Source organism: Nicotiana sylvestris, chromosome 5 (genome assembly GCF_000393655.2).
Source record: "Nicotiana sylvestris chromosome 5, ASM39365v2, whole genome shotgun sequence".
Classification (NCBI taxonomy): domain Eukaryota; kingdom Viridiplantae; phylum Streptophyta; class Magnoliopsida; order Solanales; family Solanaceae; genus Nicotiana; species Nicotiana sylvestris.
This window is the reverse complement of record NC_091061.1, coordinates 113,901,156-113,917,925: the sequence shown is the minus strand read 5'-3', so window position 1 is coordinate 113,917,925 and position 16,770 is coordinate 113,901,156. Positions and strand designations below refer to the sequence as shown.

Genomic DNA, 16,770 nt, shown 5'->3' with positions numbered 1-16,770 from the left:
TAAAATAATAATAATGACAAAAGCGGTTAAAAGTTAAATTTTGCACATAGGTTCAACATGTATTAAATCAGATGATCAAGCCAAATATGACAGTTGAGCGACCGCGCTAGAACCACGGAACTCGGGAATGCCTAACACCTTCTCCCGGGTTAACAGAATTCCTTATCCGGATTTCTGGTACGCAGACTGTAATATAGAGTCATTCTTTTCCTCGATTCGGGATTAAAATCGGTGACTTGGGACACCCTAAATCTCCCAGGTGGCGACTCTGAAATAAATAAACAAATCCCGTTTCGATTGTCCTTTAATTGAAAAAACTCCCTTGCACCCCCTCGGGTGCGGAAAAAGGAGGTGTGACAGGTAGTACTAACAACAAAAACAATAACAATATAGAGTACTACTATGGTGGCATTACTAACAACGACAATAACAAAGAGGAGTATTACAATGGGGATAGCACTTACTATAACAACAACAATAATAATAATAATAACAATAATAATAATATAGAGGAGTATCACAATGGAGGTAGCACTTACTACTACAACAATAATAACAACGAGGAGTATCACAATAGGGCCAACACGTACTATAACAACAACAATAACAAAAAGGAGTATCACAATGGAGGTAGCACTTACTACAACAACAACAATAACAACGAGGAGTATCACAATGGGGGTAGCACTTACTATAACAACAACAACAACAACAACAACCACAACAACAACAACAACAATAATAACAACGAGGAATATCACAATAGAGCTAGCACTTACTACAACAATAACTAAAAGAAGAACAACAATAATGAGGAGTACTATAATAGTTATAGTGCTAGCATCAAAAAAAACAAAACAATAATGAGGAGTACTCTAATAGTTATAGTGCTAGCAACAACAACAACAACAACAATAAGGAGTACTATAATGATGGCATTACTAACCACAATAACAACAACGAGGAGTATCTTAATGGGTGTAGCACTTACTATAACAACAAACCACAAAAATAAGGAATATCACAATGGAGCTAGCACTTACTACAACAACAATAATAGCAATGATGAGTATCACAATGGGGGTAGCACTTACTATAACAACAACAACAACAACAACAACAACAACAACAACAACAACAATAACAATAATGAGGAGTATCACAATGGAGCTAGCACTTACAACAACAACAACAACAACAAGAACAACAATAATGTAGAGTACTATAATAGTTATAGTGCTAGCAACAACAACAATAATGAGGAGTACTTTAATAGTTATAGTGCTAGCAACAACAACAATAACAACGAGAGGTACTTCAATGGTGGCAGTACTAATAACAACAACTACTACTACTACCACAACAACGACAAAGAGGAGTATCACAATAGGGGTAGCACTTACTACTATAACAATAATAACAACAACAAAGAGTACTACAATGGTGGCATTACTAACAACAACAATAACAAAGAGGAGTATTACAATGGGGGTAGCACTTACTATAACAACAACAACAACAACACCAACAACAACAACAACAACAACAACAACAACAACAACAATAACAACAACAACAACAACAACAACAACAATAATAATAATATAGAGGAGTATCACAATGGAGGTAGCACTTACTACAATAACAACAAGAAGTATGGACTATCACAATGGGGCCAACACTTACTATAACAACAACAATAACAACAAGGAGTATCACAATAGAGGTAGCACTTACTACAACAACAACAATAACAACGAGGAGTATCACAATGGGGGTAGCACTTACTATAACAACAATAACAACAATAACAACAACGAGGAGTATCACAATGGAGCTAGCACTTACAACAACAACAAGAACAACAATAATGTGGAGTACTATAATAGTTATAGTGCTAGCAACAACAACAACAATAATGAGGTGTACTTTAATAGTTATAGTGCTAGTAACAACAATAACAACAACAACAATAACAACGAGAGGTACTTCAATGGTGGCAGTACTAATAACAACAACAACTGCTACTACCACAACAACGACAAAGAGGAGTTTCACAATGGAGCTAGCACTTACTATAACAACAACAATAACAAAGAGGAGTATCACAATGGGGTAGCACTTACTATAACAACAATAACAATGAAGAGTATCACAATGGAGCTAGCACTTACAACAACAACAACAACAACAACAACAATAATGTGGAGTACTATAATAGTTATAGTGCTAGCAACAACAACAACAATAATGAGGAGTGCTTTAATAGTTATAGTGCTAGCAACAACAACAACAATAACAACGAGAGGTACTTCAATGGTGGCAGTACTAATAACAACAACAACTACTACTACCACAACAACGACAAAGAGGAGTATCAAGATGGGGGTAGCACTTACTACTATAACAATAACAACAACAACAAAGAGTACTACAGTGGTGGCATTACTAACAACAACAATAACAAAGATGAGTATTACAATGGGGGTAGCACTTACTATAACAACAACAACAACAACAACAACAACAACAACAATAATAATAATATAGAGGAGTATCACAATGAAGGCAGCACTTACTACAATAACAACAAGGAGTATCACAATGGGGCCAACACTTACTATAACAACAACAATAACAACGAGGAGTATCACAATCTACTTACTACAACAACAACAATAACAGCGAGGAGTATCACAATGGGGGTAGCACTTACTATAACAACAATAACAACTAAGAGTATCATAATGGAGCTAGCACTTACAACAACAGCAGCAACAACAAGAACAACAATAATGTGGAGTACTATAATAGTTATAGTGCTAGCAACAACAACAACAATAATGAGGAGTACTTTAATAGTTATAGTGCTAGTAGCTACAACAACAACAATAACAACAAGGAGTACTATAATGGTGGCATTACTAACCACAACAACAACAACGAGGAGTATCTTAATGGGGGTAGCACTTACTATAACAACAACAATAACCACAAAAATAAGGAATATCACCATGGAGCTAGCACTTACTACAACAACAACAATAACAACGAGGAGTATCACAATGGGGTAGCATTTACTATAACAACAACAAGAACAACAACAACAATAACAATGAGGAATATCACAATGGAGGTAACACTTACTACAACAACAACAATAACAACAAGGAGTATCACAATGGGAGCAGCACTTACTATAACAACAACAACAACAACAATAAAAATAACGAGAAATATCACAATGGAGCTAGCACTTACTACTACAACAACAACAACAACAACAACAACAACAACAACGACGACGAGGAGCATCACAATGGGGATAGCACTTAATAATAACAACAACAACAACAACAATAATAAGGAGTACTACAACGATGACAGTACTTAAATCATTAAATACAACCTTAATAAAAGTCATCATAGATATTATTTAAATAATGCGTCTGAACTATTAAAGAAAATTAAAGAAAAAATTTGAGTTCTTGAAAAAGATGAATTATTATCAATCCTATTTATCTAAATCCTAAAAAATGAGTGTTATTATATTGATGTAGTATATTCGATCAATATTGTTTATATATTTTGTTAAAGTTCTTGCACGAATCCTTAACATAGATATTCATACCTTTAATCATAAGGTTGTGTGTCAAAATAACTTTTATCTCTCTTAGATATTATTTAATTAATAATCACTAATTAATTTAAATAGTAAGGATATATTTGAATAAGTAACATTTTGATTTGTTAAATACGTCAAATATTTTAATACAAATTTAATTTACTGAAACGACTAATGTTTGATACGGATGAAGTAGGGTTCAAAATTTTCTTTCTAAAACAAAATAATTTTGCATTCTAGGGATACAAATGTTTAGTTTTAACTGCCCGTAATAAAAAATGTGCTAAATCAAAAGCGGAAGATTTTTCTAGACTGTTTAACCATATTTTCAAAATCATATTATTTGAAAAATGCTTTTTATTAGGAGTACTTTTTGAAAAAGTACTCTTAAAAAGTAGTAGCAGATTATGTTTGGTTAATCAATTTAAAAAATATTTTTGCTAATATTAGAGTAGCAATTTATGCTTAGTCATTTATAATGACAGATCCAAGATTTTATAGTCATGATTGCTCGTCGGAAAGAGTTCCGAAAGATAAAAGATTTAGCTATGGGTGCTCTTGCACTACTTAGCTACATTTTTTACTAATTGCCTATATAAATATATTAAATCCAGGTAAAAACAATGGGTGTTTGAGCACTCATAATTAACTCTTCATGTGGATCCGTCATTTGTCAGTTAGGTTCTAAAAGTCCTTAAGAAAAAAAGCTACATTTTTTAGTTTTTGTTATTATTCAAAAGCATTTATTTTTTCTTTAAAGTTTGGGCAAACTCTAAAACAATTACTTTAAGAAAAAGTACTTTTGGCTCCCCAAAGTTTTTGCAAAACCTTCTAAAAATAACTGGAAGTTTCGTCAAATTCTTAAAAGATTCTTACTTAGTTAAATTGATGTAACATCAAAAAAAAAATTATTACCATTGTGAACATTTGAACATTTCTAAAATCTCTGACTCGTTTTATAGAAGTTTACGAGGCGTTATTATATAAAGATATTGTACCAAAAATCGCTATATTATTGGTTCGATGGAAACGAAAGATGATTATCGTATAAAAGACTCTCGTCATACCACTAGACTCTAACTCTTGATAGAAAAAAAAAATACTTAAGAATTTAGTCCCAAATCCGTTTCTTAATTATATTTCTGGCACACTCTTACTATTGAGGTTCAATAGAGAGTAAAAGTGGAAATTGCCATTTCAAAAGTGGCAGCAAAAAGAGATCATAAAAAGGCTGCTATGTACTGTTGAGGGACCCACATGGTTAGGAAATTGCCATTTCAAAAAGCTCGGAAATTCACGTGGGTCTTGTGGGCAAAATATGTAAAACGTGGCGCTTTAGGTAGAAAAGTAACTTGTTTTTTTTAAACCGTAAAAATGTGTTTTGAGTCCAAAAAGTTGTCATTTAAGTTTCGGACTCGGCCTCTAGCAAGTTGGTTCTCCACAAAACTAACATAATTAGTTTACATAGTAATATAGCCTGTAAAATACTTGCAAATTATTTCGAAAGCCGAAGATATCTAATTGAAATCCTACCCTTCTTCTATTTTTACGTTTAGATGTGTTCGGCAAATGATAAAGACACATCATGATGGTCATAATTCTCAATTGACTGAACATAAACCACAGTGTGAAATTCACGCCATGACACACTTCTCATATCTTGTGTTTTAAGGAGCATTTTTGCTTTGGGCGAGACATACCAAAAATACACTGAGGCGTACTGGTGGGATGTAAGCATCATACGCCCCAACCTTTTGGGCGTTCGTCTAGATGTAAGCCTCAATATTCTGGGTGTTCATTTGGAGCATACGCACTGAAACTTTTTCCAAATTTGAGGTTATATTGCTTAATAAATTCTTTTTAAAACTTAAATATCTAAAAGTTAACTCATAATAAATTTTCAAACTAAAAATGTCAAAAGTTAACATATTTTAAAAAATTTATCCTAATTTCGTTTTTTTTTTCGTTTACTGAGTAACAATACACTTTAGACCTTTGTCTGCAAAATACAAAATATAAAAAAAAAAATCCTTTAATACTAACTCTCTTCCACGTTTGCATTTTTCTTCTTTATTATGCTTAATTTACTTTTTAATGTTAGAATTTCTTTTGATATCGCTCTAGTTATGAATAATTTGAAACACTACAAACTGGAGTATTGTTACAATCATTTGGGGGGGGGGGGGGGGGTTGATGTAACGGATTCGTCTCTTACCGTCAGTTTTGACTAAGGCAAAATTTGGACAAAATAACAGCTAGAGAGCATAAAACAACATTGAAGAACAATATCCGTTTTCCATATTTTGGGGGGTGAGGCCAAAAGTAAAGGATTATTTAAGTTGAGCACGGAGTGATCTCTTTTAATAAAGCTAGACAAAATAATACTTTCGGGTACACTGAGGGATCAACGTCATCAATGACACCATCAGAAATACATAGAAAAGAAGGTAAAAATAAGAGAGTGAGAAGCTACGATTACTCCTTAAGTGTAAAAACGTTTTGAAGCGCAGTTCTAATGTACAACATTTTAATTGTGTAAGCACAAGTTACAAAGGAACTTGACGAGAGCAGGTCTTACAACTCTTTTCAAGTAGCACACTCTTCTCCGAGCAATCTACATCTGGAAATAAAACTAAGTACGCCGTTTCCTATCATCATCATCCTCTTCATCAGAATCACCACTCTCACGGAAACGTGGATTCTTCTCCTGCAGCAAAAGAATGTCACATTGCAACAACAAATATCACTAAAACTGAAGAGGGGACAAACAATAGAAGCAAAAGATTTGAAGCTCAATCTCCTATTCGTTAAATCACAAGCTAAAGTCAGGGAATTTGCTTCTTTAATATCCACACTGACTTCGTTTCATTGTCCAATTTTACATTATTTCGTTTCAGTGGCGAGCATAGAGTACATATGAAAAGATGGAACAGGACATGCTGGTGAAAAAAAGCAAAGCAATAAAAGATGTAGCTTAAGTAAATAAAAGAAAATACCGGTCTGGACTCATGATCAGAGGTTCTTCGAGATTCACGGTCGTAACTCCTCTTTGGATAATCTGACCGATGGTGGTCATCTTCCCTGTGTCGCTTGCGATGATAGTCTGTTTTCCTCATAAGATAGAGTTGTTTGTTAAATATACTATACTGAAACAAAAGATAGAAAAATACAATGTTGTAAAGCATTAGAACTGAATCAAAAGCTTTGTAAAGCATACCTCTACCGTGTCGATAAGAACCTCCATAACCTTGATTTCCACCATGTCTACCATCTGCAGTTTATTGTATCAGTGATTGCCATAGACACCGTAAAAGTAAGTGTACCGTGTTTATTATCTATCACATTATATTGCAAAACCTAAGGCATATAAACTGTGAAGTTACTGGAAGTGCAAGAAAAACTCAATGGCGGTTGAAGGTCCGGTGGATCAGCTATTCAAAGCTTAATTTGAAATCCTAAAGGGGTTGTTTCAATCTCTTCCTTTCACTTTTCCTTGTTAGAGAAATGTCAAGTTAAATCTGATTTTCAAAAGATTAATGAAACACAGCACGAATTTGGAAAAAGCCAGTTTAATTATAGGGAACAATACGGCTAGCTCAAAATTTAGAGTGGAACAAAACCAAAATCGTTAACAACCAGAAGTTGCCATTCAACCAGTGCTCAAACTTATACAATTTAGCCGTACACATTTCATTCGCAATGGAGCATTCAGAATGTAGACATTATGCTTACAGCATTAGTTGATATCAAAACTACCATTCCTCTGACAGCTTAACTATACCCAACCCATCAAATAAAAGGCACATATACTCGAACTAGTGTGGTGTCATGCAACAAATAGACAGGTTGTGAAATCAACATTGAAACAAGCAGATAATAACAATTCAGAAGAACTTCGCCACCAAACCGACTACTAATACAAGCATTACTTAGAGTCAGTTGTACCCTTAGCTAAAATCAAAAGCTTTCTACTGCATTAAAGCACACACAAGTCCTGTAGAAGTAAGTCTAAATCTGCAGATAAGAGGCGCTTCAAGTTGACTCTTCATCAAATGCAATAACATCTTCCTTTTTGGAAAAAGGAAAAGAAAGAAGACAAAAATATTGCAGTCGTTACATTTCACATTCCACATATTATCAAATTAATTTGAGAGAACGAAGCTCTTCGCTAAGACGCAAGAAAGAGTCAATATTATCAAAGAAAGAACTGATGACTAAGTTCAGAGCCCTCAAACTTACAGTGAGGTGGCGGCATAACTGGTGGGTAAGCGCCCAATGATCCTGTACCATAATCCACTAGCTGCCTTTGTGCTTCCAACTCCTTTTGGACCAATTTTCCATAACCGCCTCGACGTATAACTAGTTAAGGTATTCAATGACGGCCCAAAATTCTTAAATATTAAATGGATAAAGAAAGGAAAAAATGAAGTCTTAAACCCTGTAGCTCGGACTATCATGCAAGAGTTTCAAACATTAGTCAGATAAGGTGATGAAAACTTACTCAATTGATTAACCATGAAGTATAACATTTCTGTGTACATTCATGGGTTAAACATTAAGTCTTTTCTTTGAATTAAACCATAATTCTTAAACACATACTCCCTCTGTCCTAATTTATGTGATGTGTTTGACTGGGCATGAAGTTTAAGCAAAAAAGAAAGAATTTTGAAACTTGTGGTAAAAATGAGCCATAGATATTTGTGTGCCCATAAATCATCTCATTAAGGGTAAAATGGGCATTATAAAGTTAAATTGTCACTAAATATAGAAAGGTGTCAACCTCCAGGGGTTGGCCTGGTGGCAATTGACTTGAGCCTTGGGGTTTGCTCCCTTTCAAGGTCTCAAGTTCGAAACCCACTGGGTGCAAACAATTTCTGAGGGCCATCGGACTAGGTAAAACCTGAATTAACCGTGGTGCACTTGCGGGAAACTCCTTGCCGAGGGCCTGTGCACCCCCGGGATTAGTCGGGGCTCTTAGAGACTCGGACACCCGGTGCAAATCAAAAAAAAAATATATATATATATATATATATATAGAAAGGTGTCATTCTTCTTGGGGCTGACTAAAAAAGAAAGAGTGTAACATAAATTAGGACGGAGGGAGTATATATTAGAAAACCATGTAAACAATGTCAACCATCTTTCTTATCCTTGATTAACGTATCTATGAGCCAACATTCACCTTCATAAAAGAATGGTCACTTACGCTAAAGAGTGCACTGATCTACGTCATAGAAGTTCTGATTCCTGACAAACATTAATGACAGAAGAATAAGTGAAGATCTACTTCGAGGTATTTCCTTGCAACATAAATAACAAAGAAAACAATTGCCTTGTTAAAACTTTGACCATTGCCTTGTTAAAACTTTGCAATCATCCCACTGGTGACAAGATGAAATTTCCATTTCTTTCATCAAGTCAATTATCCTACAATCACAGGAGAGGGATGCAGAAAAATGAAGCGTTTGAGACCACTAGGTTCATTCACCCAAAGCAAAATGCAATTACAAAAAATCAGGGTGACTAACTACTTGAGAAAAAATGCTCTAGAATCTTATGATCAGAAGAGGAAAGAAGCTTTTGTTTTAACCACTACCTTATCTAGTAACTAGATGTGGAGGGTTGTGTTCTTGTAGATGATGATACAGAACCTGAAAAAGACAATAGAATCTGATCCACCAGACTTTTGATGCCCCACAGCTACTTCTAGGGTAAGTACTTACTGAATAAATACTATATAAATACTTCTTAAGGAGGCACTTGAGTGATCAACAAAGAATAACCAGTACAATGTTAATGTATAGAGGAATGATTTACAAAATTACACATATTACCTTGTCAAGTACCACTTTAGTTATCCTTGCCATATAGACAAGTTACACGTATATTTACGTAATAATTTTTAAAATAAGTACATATCTACATAATAATAATAATAATAATAATAATAATAATAATAAAAACGTGTCAATCCATTAAATTACATCCTTTTCTCAATTTACTTACTGAGTAAATACTCCAAGTTTACTAACTGGCATAAATCTTTCAAGCTGCAAATATTCCAAGTTTAAATGGATTCTTTTTTTAATCAAAAGTACACCATGTTTTAGTCGATTTTTACATAAACTTCCCTGTTTTTTTACTGATCATTGTACATAACATTTGTCGAAACTTCACTATTAGACATACTTCTGCATAACACGAAGTATAGTTGACTAACTTTGTCCTAATAGTTACATGCCTTTTATTCCCATTCCAGTGTCCATTCAATTGCAATGTTCATCACTTTAGGCCACGATAGGACCAAAACATATTTTCTCTGAAAAAAAATATATAAAAATAGTTAAAAGAATGGAAAGAAAGTTGTTAACACATGCTTATCAACTGAAGAGAAGGATATCTGGATCGTAGTCAGTACGATATTCGTCGCGCACCTGGAAAAAAGATGTAAATCAGATCACACACTAGCATGAATCTCAAGATAAAAGGATGAACCACTAAGGAGATTACCTGTCCACCACTCCTACCACGGCCCCATTGCCTACCTTCTTGAAATCCCCAGTCAAAATCCACACGAATAGGGCGATCATCAAGAATTGTCCCACTGATATATTTGACAGAATCTTCAGTGTCGTCCCTAGAGTAGAACCTGAAAATATTTTTACAGTTATTACAGATGCAAAATGATATTCTCCTTGCCTTCTTTTGTTTTCTTCTTTGGCTTCTTTCCCTTTAACGGGAAAAGGGCTGAATGGGAGATAAACCCAAAGGTATACATGTAAAAAACTATAATGTACACCTAATACCATCTTGGTGTTTATAAATAGAATTTACTTCAACTACCAAAAAAATTATGAGCAAATAGGTTTTTGCTTATAACTGCAGAAACAGTGACAGCACTAAAGAGAAAAGCTCGTGATATTCCCTAATGGCAATTTTTTACTGTGGCATAAATATATACTACTTATTCATCTGACATCATTTCAACAATTTCTCTCCTTTTGCAGTTAAATATTATTTGAACTCCTTGCCATCAAACCTCATATAATAATTCATTCAAACATTGTTCTTAAACTTTGTCAATGTCAACCCAAGTCAATTAAAATGGCACAAAGGGAGTACGTCAGCAACAATCCTATTGCAAAAGAAATGTGTACAAATAAGTGGCAAAATTTGACATACTTGGAACAGGGCAACAAGACAGAGAATGCAAAGAAGCAGATTTACTTCCCTTATACAAATGCAACAACCACCCAGGCATCCCAAAGAAATACAACCTAAACAAATACCATAACCTCTAAAAGTTTTCTTGAAACATTGGTAAAAATGTTCTGCAAGGCATCAAAGAACTATATAGTAGCTTCTGGACAGATATTGTTGCAGGAAGTTGCAACCACATATTTAGTACATTGGGTTTTTAAAGCAAGAACCTGGATCTACTTTCACGTTACGAAATGTTAATTTGCATCCGTTTTTGTAAGGAATCTATTAATCTTTCTCTGACTTTCAGGCTACAAACTCTCTTATTTCCTCATTAATGATATCATTAAGAAGGTACCAAGTGAGCGACAACTGAGTGGAACAAGAGATAACATCAAAGATGCACAGCCAAAGTACTCCAACTTTTTGTTGTGAGACCTGTAAGACTAAGACAAAGTAAACCAACCCTGGACTTGAAAAAAGGGAGAAAAGGATTAAGACAAAAATAGGAGGGAATTTTCCTTTTCTTTTCTACCAAACAGGAGCGAGATTTCCTTGTCAGTTAAAAGTAGCCGAAACATGGAAAGCTAAGACCCCATTTGACTAAACATTTGTAACATCAATAAGGACTTCAGGATTATGAACAAAATAGCTATACATTTTTTTTATTGGTAACAAAATAACTACGTATCTGGGGATTAGTGTCGAATAACAGTCGCACATATCCTTTTTCTCCCAATAGATGCAATAGAAACAATAAATACTCTCCACTCCACTCCTCTCTTTTCTTTTCTCCTGCATATCCCTCCCCTTTCGGACTCTTCAAATTCAAAAATTCTATGACAAAGTTTGACATTGATCATTATGTCAGAATAAGATAGATAATTGCAATGGGATTGAATCCATAAAAAAGTGGAACTGCAGAAATATTTTCAGATATTTCAATTTTTTGGAAGTCCCTGCTTTTTTCATACCTAGACTTGTAAAAGATTTAAGTACTTTTTCGTTGTTGATAAAAAGTTGTACATTTCCATTCTCTCGCTAACGGTAGCTATACCCTAAATCACTGCTGCCTTGGGCCCTCGTCGCCAGCGACGCAGCCTCACAGGTAAGGTCTCCTCTCACTCTCTCTCCTTCTATCTTCCCTCATCTCTCTATCTCCGGTTCTCTTTCCCCTCTTCTGTGTCTCCCTCCCTTTTTCTTCTTTTCTTTTTTATCACTTATCTGTCCCTAGGCCATCGCCGGCGACATCCCCATTAGTCTTCCCCCTTCTTCCTCCTTTCTCTCTCTCCCATCTTCTTCCCTTTCTCCCCCTCTCTGTGTACCATCTCCCAACCGCTGGTCCACTATACCCCTTGCTTCTCTCTCTATCTGTTTCTCTATTCCTCTTTCTCTCTTTCTTGCGGGTGTTGGGTGTTAGGCGAACAGAAATAGGCCCATTTTCTGTCAAAGACCAGCCACGCGCCGGCGCATCCAGTAAGATTACCAGCGCGTGAGCAGCCTGCTGGTGAACACGGTAGTTGCTGTAGAACGAGGTCGAGGATTAGGGTAGAAGGTTAGGGGGTAGCTAGGAGTATTCCTTTATCATACTAGTGGCAGTAGTATTAGTCTTGTAGTCATTTTTTCTTTTTTTTCTTTTTTTCGTCTTTCCTATTCGTAGAGCTATATTCCTACCTGTTATTTCATTTGCTTTAGTTATTTTACTATATCGATGTTGTTACTGCTTATTGTTACTGCTCCTTTTCATTTTGTCCTTGAGCCGAGGGTCTTCGGAAACAGCCTCTCTACCTCCACGAGGTAGGGATAAAGCCTGCGTACACACTACCCTCCCCAGACCCCAATTGTGAGATTATACTGGGTATGTTATTGTTGTTTCAATCTTTTTGGCTTTTTTCCTTTTAAGATATCCTAGGTCTTTCTTCAAAAGATCCAAATCTTTTTCCATAGTGCTGACTTCCCTAGAACTCTGCCTAATACCTTCTCTACTCTCAATAGCTAACTCCATACTTATCCAGCAGTATTAACCAAAGCCTTGATATTATAATCTTGCCTCCATCCTTTTGTTTCACAAGCCCTAAGAACATTAGACATTCGAATTATACAGCTCAATGCAATGTGCTCTTCCAATCGTACTGCTTCTTTTTAATTTAGCTTTTCCTCGTACATCTAGACCCATCGTTCCCTCTCAAGCCACCTTCATATCATCCTATCTTAACACAAATTTAATAGCACCTCTCAGCTTGAACCCTATATGTTGAAACGTCTACTCGTACAGTGTCTATTCGGCAGACATCAGTCTTGAATTATGCCTATGTCATTGGCCTTAAACTAACACAGTGAACTTCGCAAAAAAAAAGAAAAACAAAAAAATATATATATTGACCCCTTGCCTCTACCATGTATCTTGACCTTCGTTGGAAAACCTAGGCCTTCTTTGACTGCATCAAATGGAAGTCAGACTTAGTAAATGACACATAATATGCTAAGGTAACTATAGAGAGCGTATCAAATTACATTAACCACTACACTGAATCAGATCAAATGGGTACATTCGACTGATCAGATCAAATTATTGTGGTATTAAGCATCTTTAATAATCTTCAGAGTACTTATTAAGTAGAGATGGAGCACATGATTCTAAAAAACTAGAAGGAACTGGTTAAAGCTGAAGCATGAGTACCATAATTGGAGAAGAAATTATACAGTTTAAAGTTAACAACACAAAATGGAAGAAATGGGAGACTGAAAGCAAGGTTCAGGCCATACATTACAAAGCAGAACCCGCAAGGAGTTTTGCAATTCTTATCCAATCCCATAACTATCTTTTTAATCTCTCCAGCACGAGAGAACAGCTCATATACTTGCTCCTCTGTTGTGTAAAAGGACATGTTCCCCACATAAACAGTTGTCGCCTTTAGCAAAGCATCTTCAAATTCTTCTTGTGTTCCAGGAAACCTTCGATCCCTATATGCTGAAATTTTGGCTAAATCCTAAGAGAAAGAAACAGCAGAGAAGGCGGAGCAGACCCACCCACCCCCGGCATTAGCACAATCCACCGAAAACACAACCTAAGAACATTATATCACTGGACAAATTGTTTATTGAACAAACACCCCAGGTATACAGCACACTGGAAAAGCCAAAGAACACTGGCGTTCATATTACCTTGAACAGAGAAGCCATTACGTTTTGCTCCCAACGACATCCAAGGGCAGCTCTAGGGTATCAAGAAGAAGAAGAAACAAAATGCGTTAAGCAAAGCAAATAAATTAAGAGGGGTTAGATAGCCGCTTAGACCCCTTAAGTTTGAATACTGACACTTCGATGCCCATCTTCATCTTGTTTCCTTTTCTTTCTTTTTGCTTTTTGTACATTTAAAATGTTTCATTATTATAGGGTCAAAATAGGTACACGGTACACCTAGATTATGTGAGTTCGCTTGTTTTTCCTTGGCCAAATACATAGACAACCCATTAAACTTTGGTCTAATTTTTTATTTTGGCACTTTAATTTAGCCTTGTTCCATTTTGGTCTTCCAATTCTATTTCTTTTATTCCACTTTGATAAAAGCTGACTAGATTTCATGTGTGATTTGCCTCACCCTTGTTGCCTCACCCTTGTTGCCTCACCCTTGTAGGCTCTAGAGCTGAAGTTTTTATTTTATAACTGGCGAACTTCAACTCTAGAGCTGAAGTTTTTGTCTTTGTAACTGGGAAATTTCAGCTATAGAGATGAAGTTATTTAGTTCATTGTATGTTTTTTTTTCAATCCACTAGGCAAACGCCTAGGGTTAGTTTTATTTATAACATGATAAACGACAAAATACAATGTCAAGATATCCTACGTAATGAACGAAATAGAGTTTGAATTTAACAAATATCTTATTATCAAAATTGAGTGTTGCACTCAACATTGATATAACATTAAAGCTATTAAACTTTGAAATATAAGACTTTATCCAAGCATGTGCCTGTTGTTTTGGGACTGCCGATCCTCCGTGTTCGATCACGCCCCAGCTCCCATTAATCTTTCGTCAAGATGAACATCATAAATGTCTTCTGTGCGCTAACTGCGTCTTCTTTCCTCGCTGCACTCCTTTTGATTCCTTGAGGTGATCAATGGAGACAGCTTTGTGCTTTGTACTCCAAAAGCACGTGAGCTCCATTTACTCTTGGTGAGCAATTCATGTTCGACAGCCTTTGTTCCTTGAGCAGTCCATTGTATGTTTACTACCCTAAATGACACTCTTTTCATATAATTTTTACCTGGATTCTTTTACTGCAATTGTTATGGCCCAGTTCTGTTCCTTTCTTTTCAATGGAACGATGACATAATATACAAACCTGAAGTTCATCATCCAGGAGTAAAAGCTAGATAGAAAATAAGCTTCTGGTGCAATATCTCGCCTTCACAAACGGTAGCAGTCACACAATATCACATGAAAATCATTTAAGCATGAGATTTTGTAAGCAAAGTCAACCTATTGCACCTTTTAGCAAGCAAAAAAAAAACATATTGCACCAGCAGATCATCTTTTCTCTAAGGTATTAGACTAGTAGACTAGATAGAAAATAGCAGCAGAAGAAAGAAGAAGAAGAAGAAGAAGAAGAAGAAGAAGAAGAAGAAGAAGAAGAAGAAGAAGAAGAAGAAGAAGAAGAAGAAGAAGAAGAAGAAGAAGAAGAAGAAGAAGAAGAAGAAGATGAAGGAGGAGGAGAAAGGGGGCTGAAGTTATTTAAAAAGTGGGTACAAGTTTGATCGGCTTTCTTCCTTCAAATTTGTTGATTTTTATTCTATTTCACACTGATCCTTTCTTCTTTTTTTTCTCTCCATCATTAATCGCGTAGAGTTTGAATTTGGTCAAAAATAATTCAGTAGAGTTTCTTCCTTTTCTTTTTTAGTTGGGATAAGTGATTCAGAAGAGTATTTAGTAGTGCGAAAACTGGATTTTTGGTTTATCATAATATGAATTGTGGAGAAGCCTTGTAAATCTGACCACCTCACCACCGGTGCCGGAATCTCACGCTATCCAGTAAGTTTTTCAGCGATCTCATACTTTGAATCTCCTTTGTTCCTTTTCATTTTGTTGATTCTCCCGATCCCCGATCTCGTTTTTCTGAGTAAGCTCACTCAGTCCGCCGATCTGGTTCACTATCGGAGCTTGAAAATCCTGGTAAGCATTTTATTATCTGGGTTTTGCTCAAAACCGAATTTTGGCATCTGGGTTTGGCTCAAAATCGAATTTCTGTTAACTGGGTTTTGCTCAACATTGAATTTTCTCATCTGGGTTTTGCTCAATCTCGAATTTGTTATCTTGGTTTCGCTCAATAATCGAAATTGTTAGCTGGGTTTTGCTCAAAATAAAATTTTGGTTTTTGGGTTTTGCTCAAAATCGAATTTTGATATTTGGGTTGCACTCAAAATCAATTTGTTTCTTCAGGTATAGTACCTTTTTTAAAATAATTTCTCACTTATTTTCCTTTTGTTCTTTCTAGATTTGATTTATTTTCAGATTCCGGATTTGATTTATTTTTCTTGAGGGTATAGTTTTGATCTGTTCATTTTGTTGTACTACGGTAGAACTTGGTGAATTTTGTGTAGTTCTTTGCTTTCTCCCCACATTTTCCCTACTACTGTCAGGGCTACACCAGTGGTAGCGGTGACTGCCCTCTTTTTGGTCTTTGGGTCATGGTTTTTCGGTGTTTTCAGGGAAATTCTCGAAGTGTTGGAGACAAGTTGGGCGCACGAGTACTAGCAAAGGAGAGCAACCTGGACGGGCGTCAGCAAAAGGTGGTGGGAAGCGGTGTGTGAGCGTACAACTACATCGAGTACAGCAAATAAACACAAGTTTGGTTCTCAGGAGTTGGTACCTCCCGTTCTCTTTTGGTGTTAGCTAAATTGATGTTATTTTAGTTCACAATAGTTCAGTTCAATCATTCTACTAGTGT

General features: G+C 35.6%; 2 protein-coding genes across 2 annotated transcripts; one reads left to right on the top strand and one right to left on the bottom strand.

Annotated features, from left to right (window-relative positions):
• Nucleotides 1-974: 974 nt before the first annotated feature.
• On the top strand, nt 975-4,212 carry LOC138869181 (uncharacterized). Its single transcript, XM_070146778.1, has 4 exons — nt 975-1,626; nt 2,149-2,647; nt 2,758-3,136; nt 4,111-4,212. The coding sequence occupies exons 1-4, from the start codon at nt 975-977 to the stop codon at nt 4,210-4,212; spliced, it is 1,632 nt and encodes a 543-aa protein (XP_070002879.1).
• A 1,743-nt stretch (nt 4,213-5,955) lies between these two features.
• Nucleotides 5,956-14,146, bottom strand: LOC138891274 (nuclear cap-binding protein subunit 2-like). The gene is made up of 8 exons (XM_070174599.1): nt 13,991-14,146; nt 13,592-13,815; nt 10,136-10,274; nt 10,026-10,059; nt 7,865-7,978; nt 6,843-6,896; nt 6,622-6,728; nt 5,956-6,332 (listed from the first exon to the last, which is right to left on the bottom strand). The coding sequence occupies exons 1-8, from the start codon at nt 14,006-14,008 to the stop codon at nt 6,258-6,260; spliced, it is 765 nt and encodes a 254-aa protein (XP_070030700.1). The 5' UTR covers nt 14,009-14,146; the 3' UTR covers nt 5,956-6,257.
• Nucleotides 14,147-16,770: the final 2,624 nt, after the last annotated feature.

Excerpts from the sequence above, each read along its gene's own strand:
- LOC138869181 (XM_070146778.1), top strand. The coding sequence starts at position 975 with ATGGGTGTAGCACTTACTATAACAACAAACCACAAAAATAAGGAATAT. Across the intron at positions 1,627-2,148 it reads AGAGGAGTATCACAATGGAG|AGTATCACAATGGAGCTAGC; the intron begins GTAGCACTTACT and ends ATAACAATGAAG. Across the intron at positions 3,137-4,110 it reads TGAGGAATATCACAATGGAG|ATCCAAGATTTTATAGTCAT; the intron begins GTAACACTTACT and ends TTATAATGACAG.
- LOC138891274 (XM_070174599.1), bottom strand. Across the intron at positions 10,060-10,135 it reads GTGGTAGGAGTGGTGGACAG|GTGCGCGACGAATATCGTAC; the intron begins GTAATCTCCTTA and ends TCTTTTTTCCAG. Across the intron at positions 6,729-6,842 it reads TTCTTATCGACACGGTAGAG|ACTATCATCGCAAGCGACAC; the intron begins GTATGCTTTACA and ends TGAGGAAAACAG.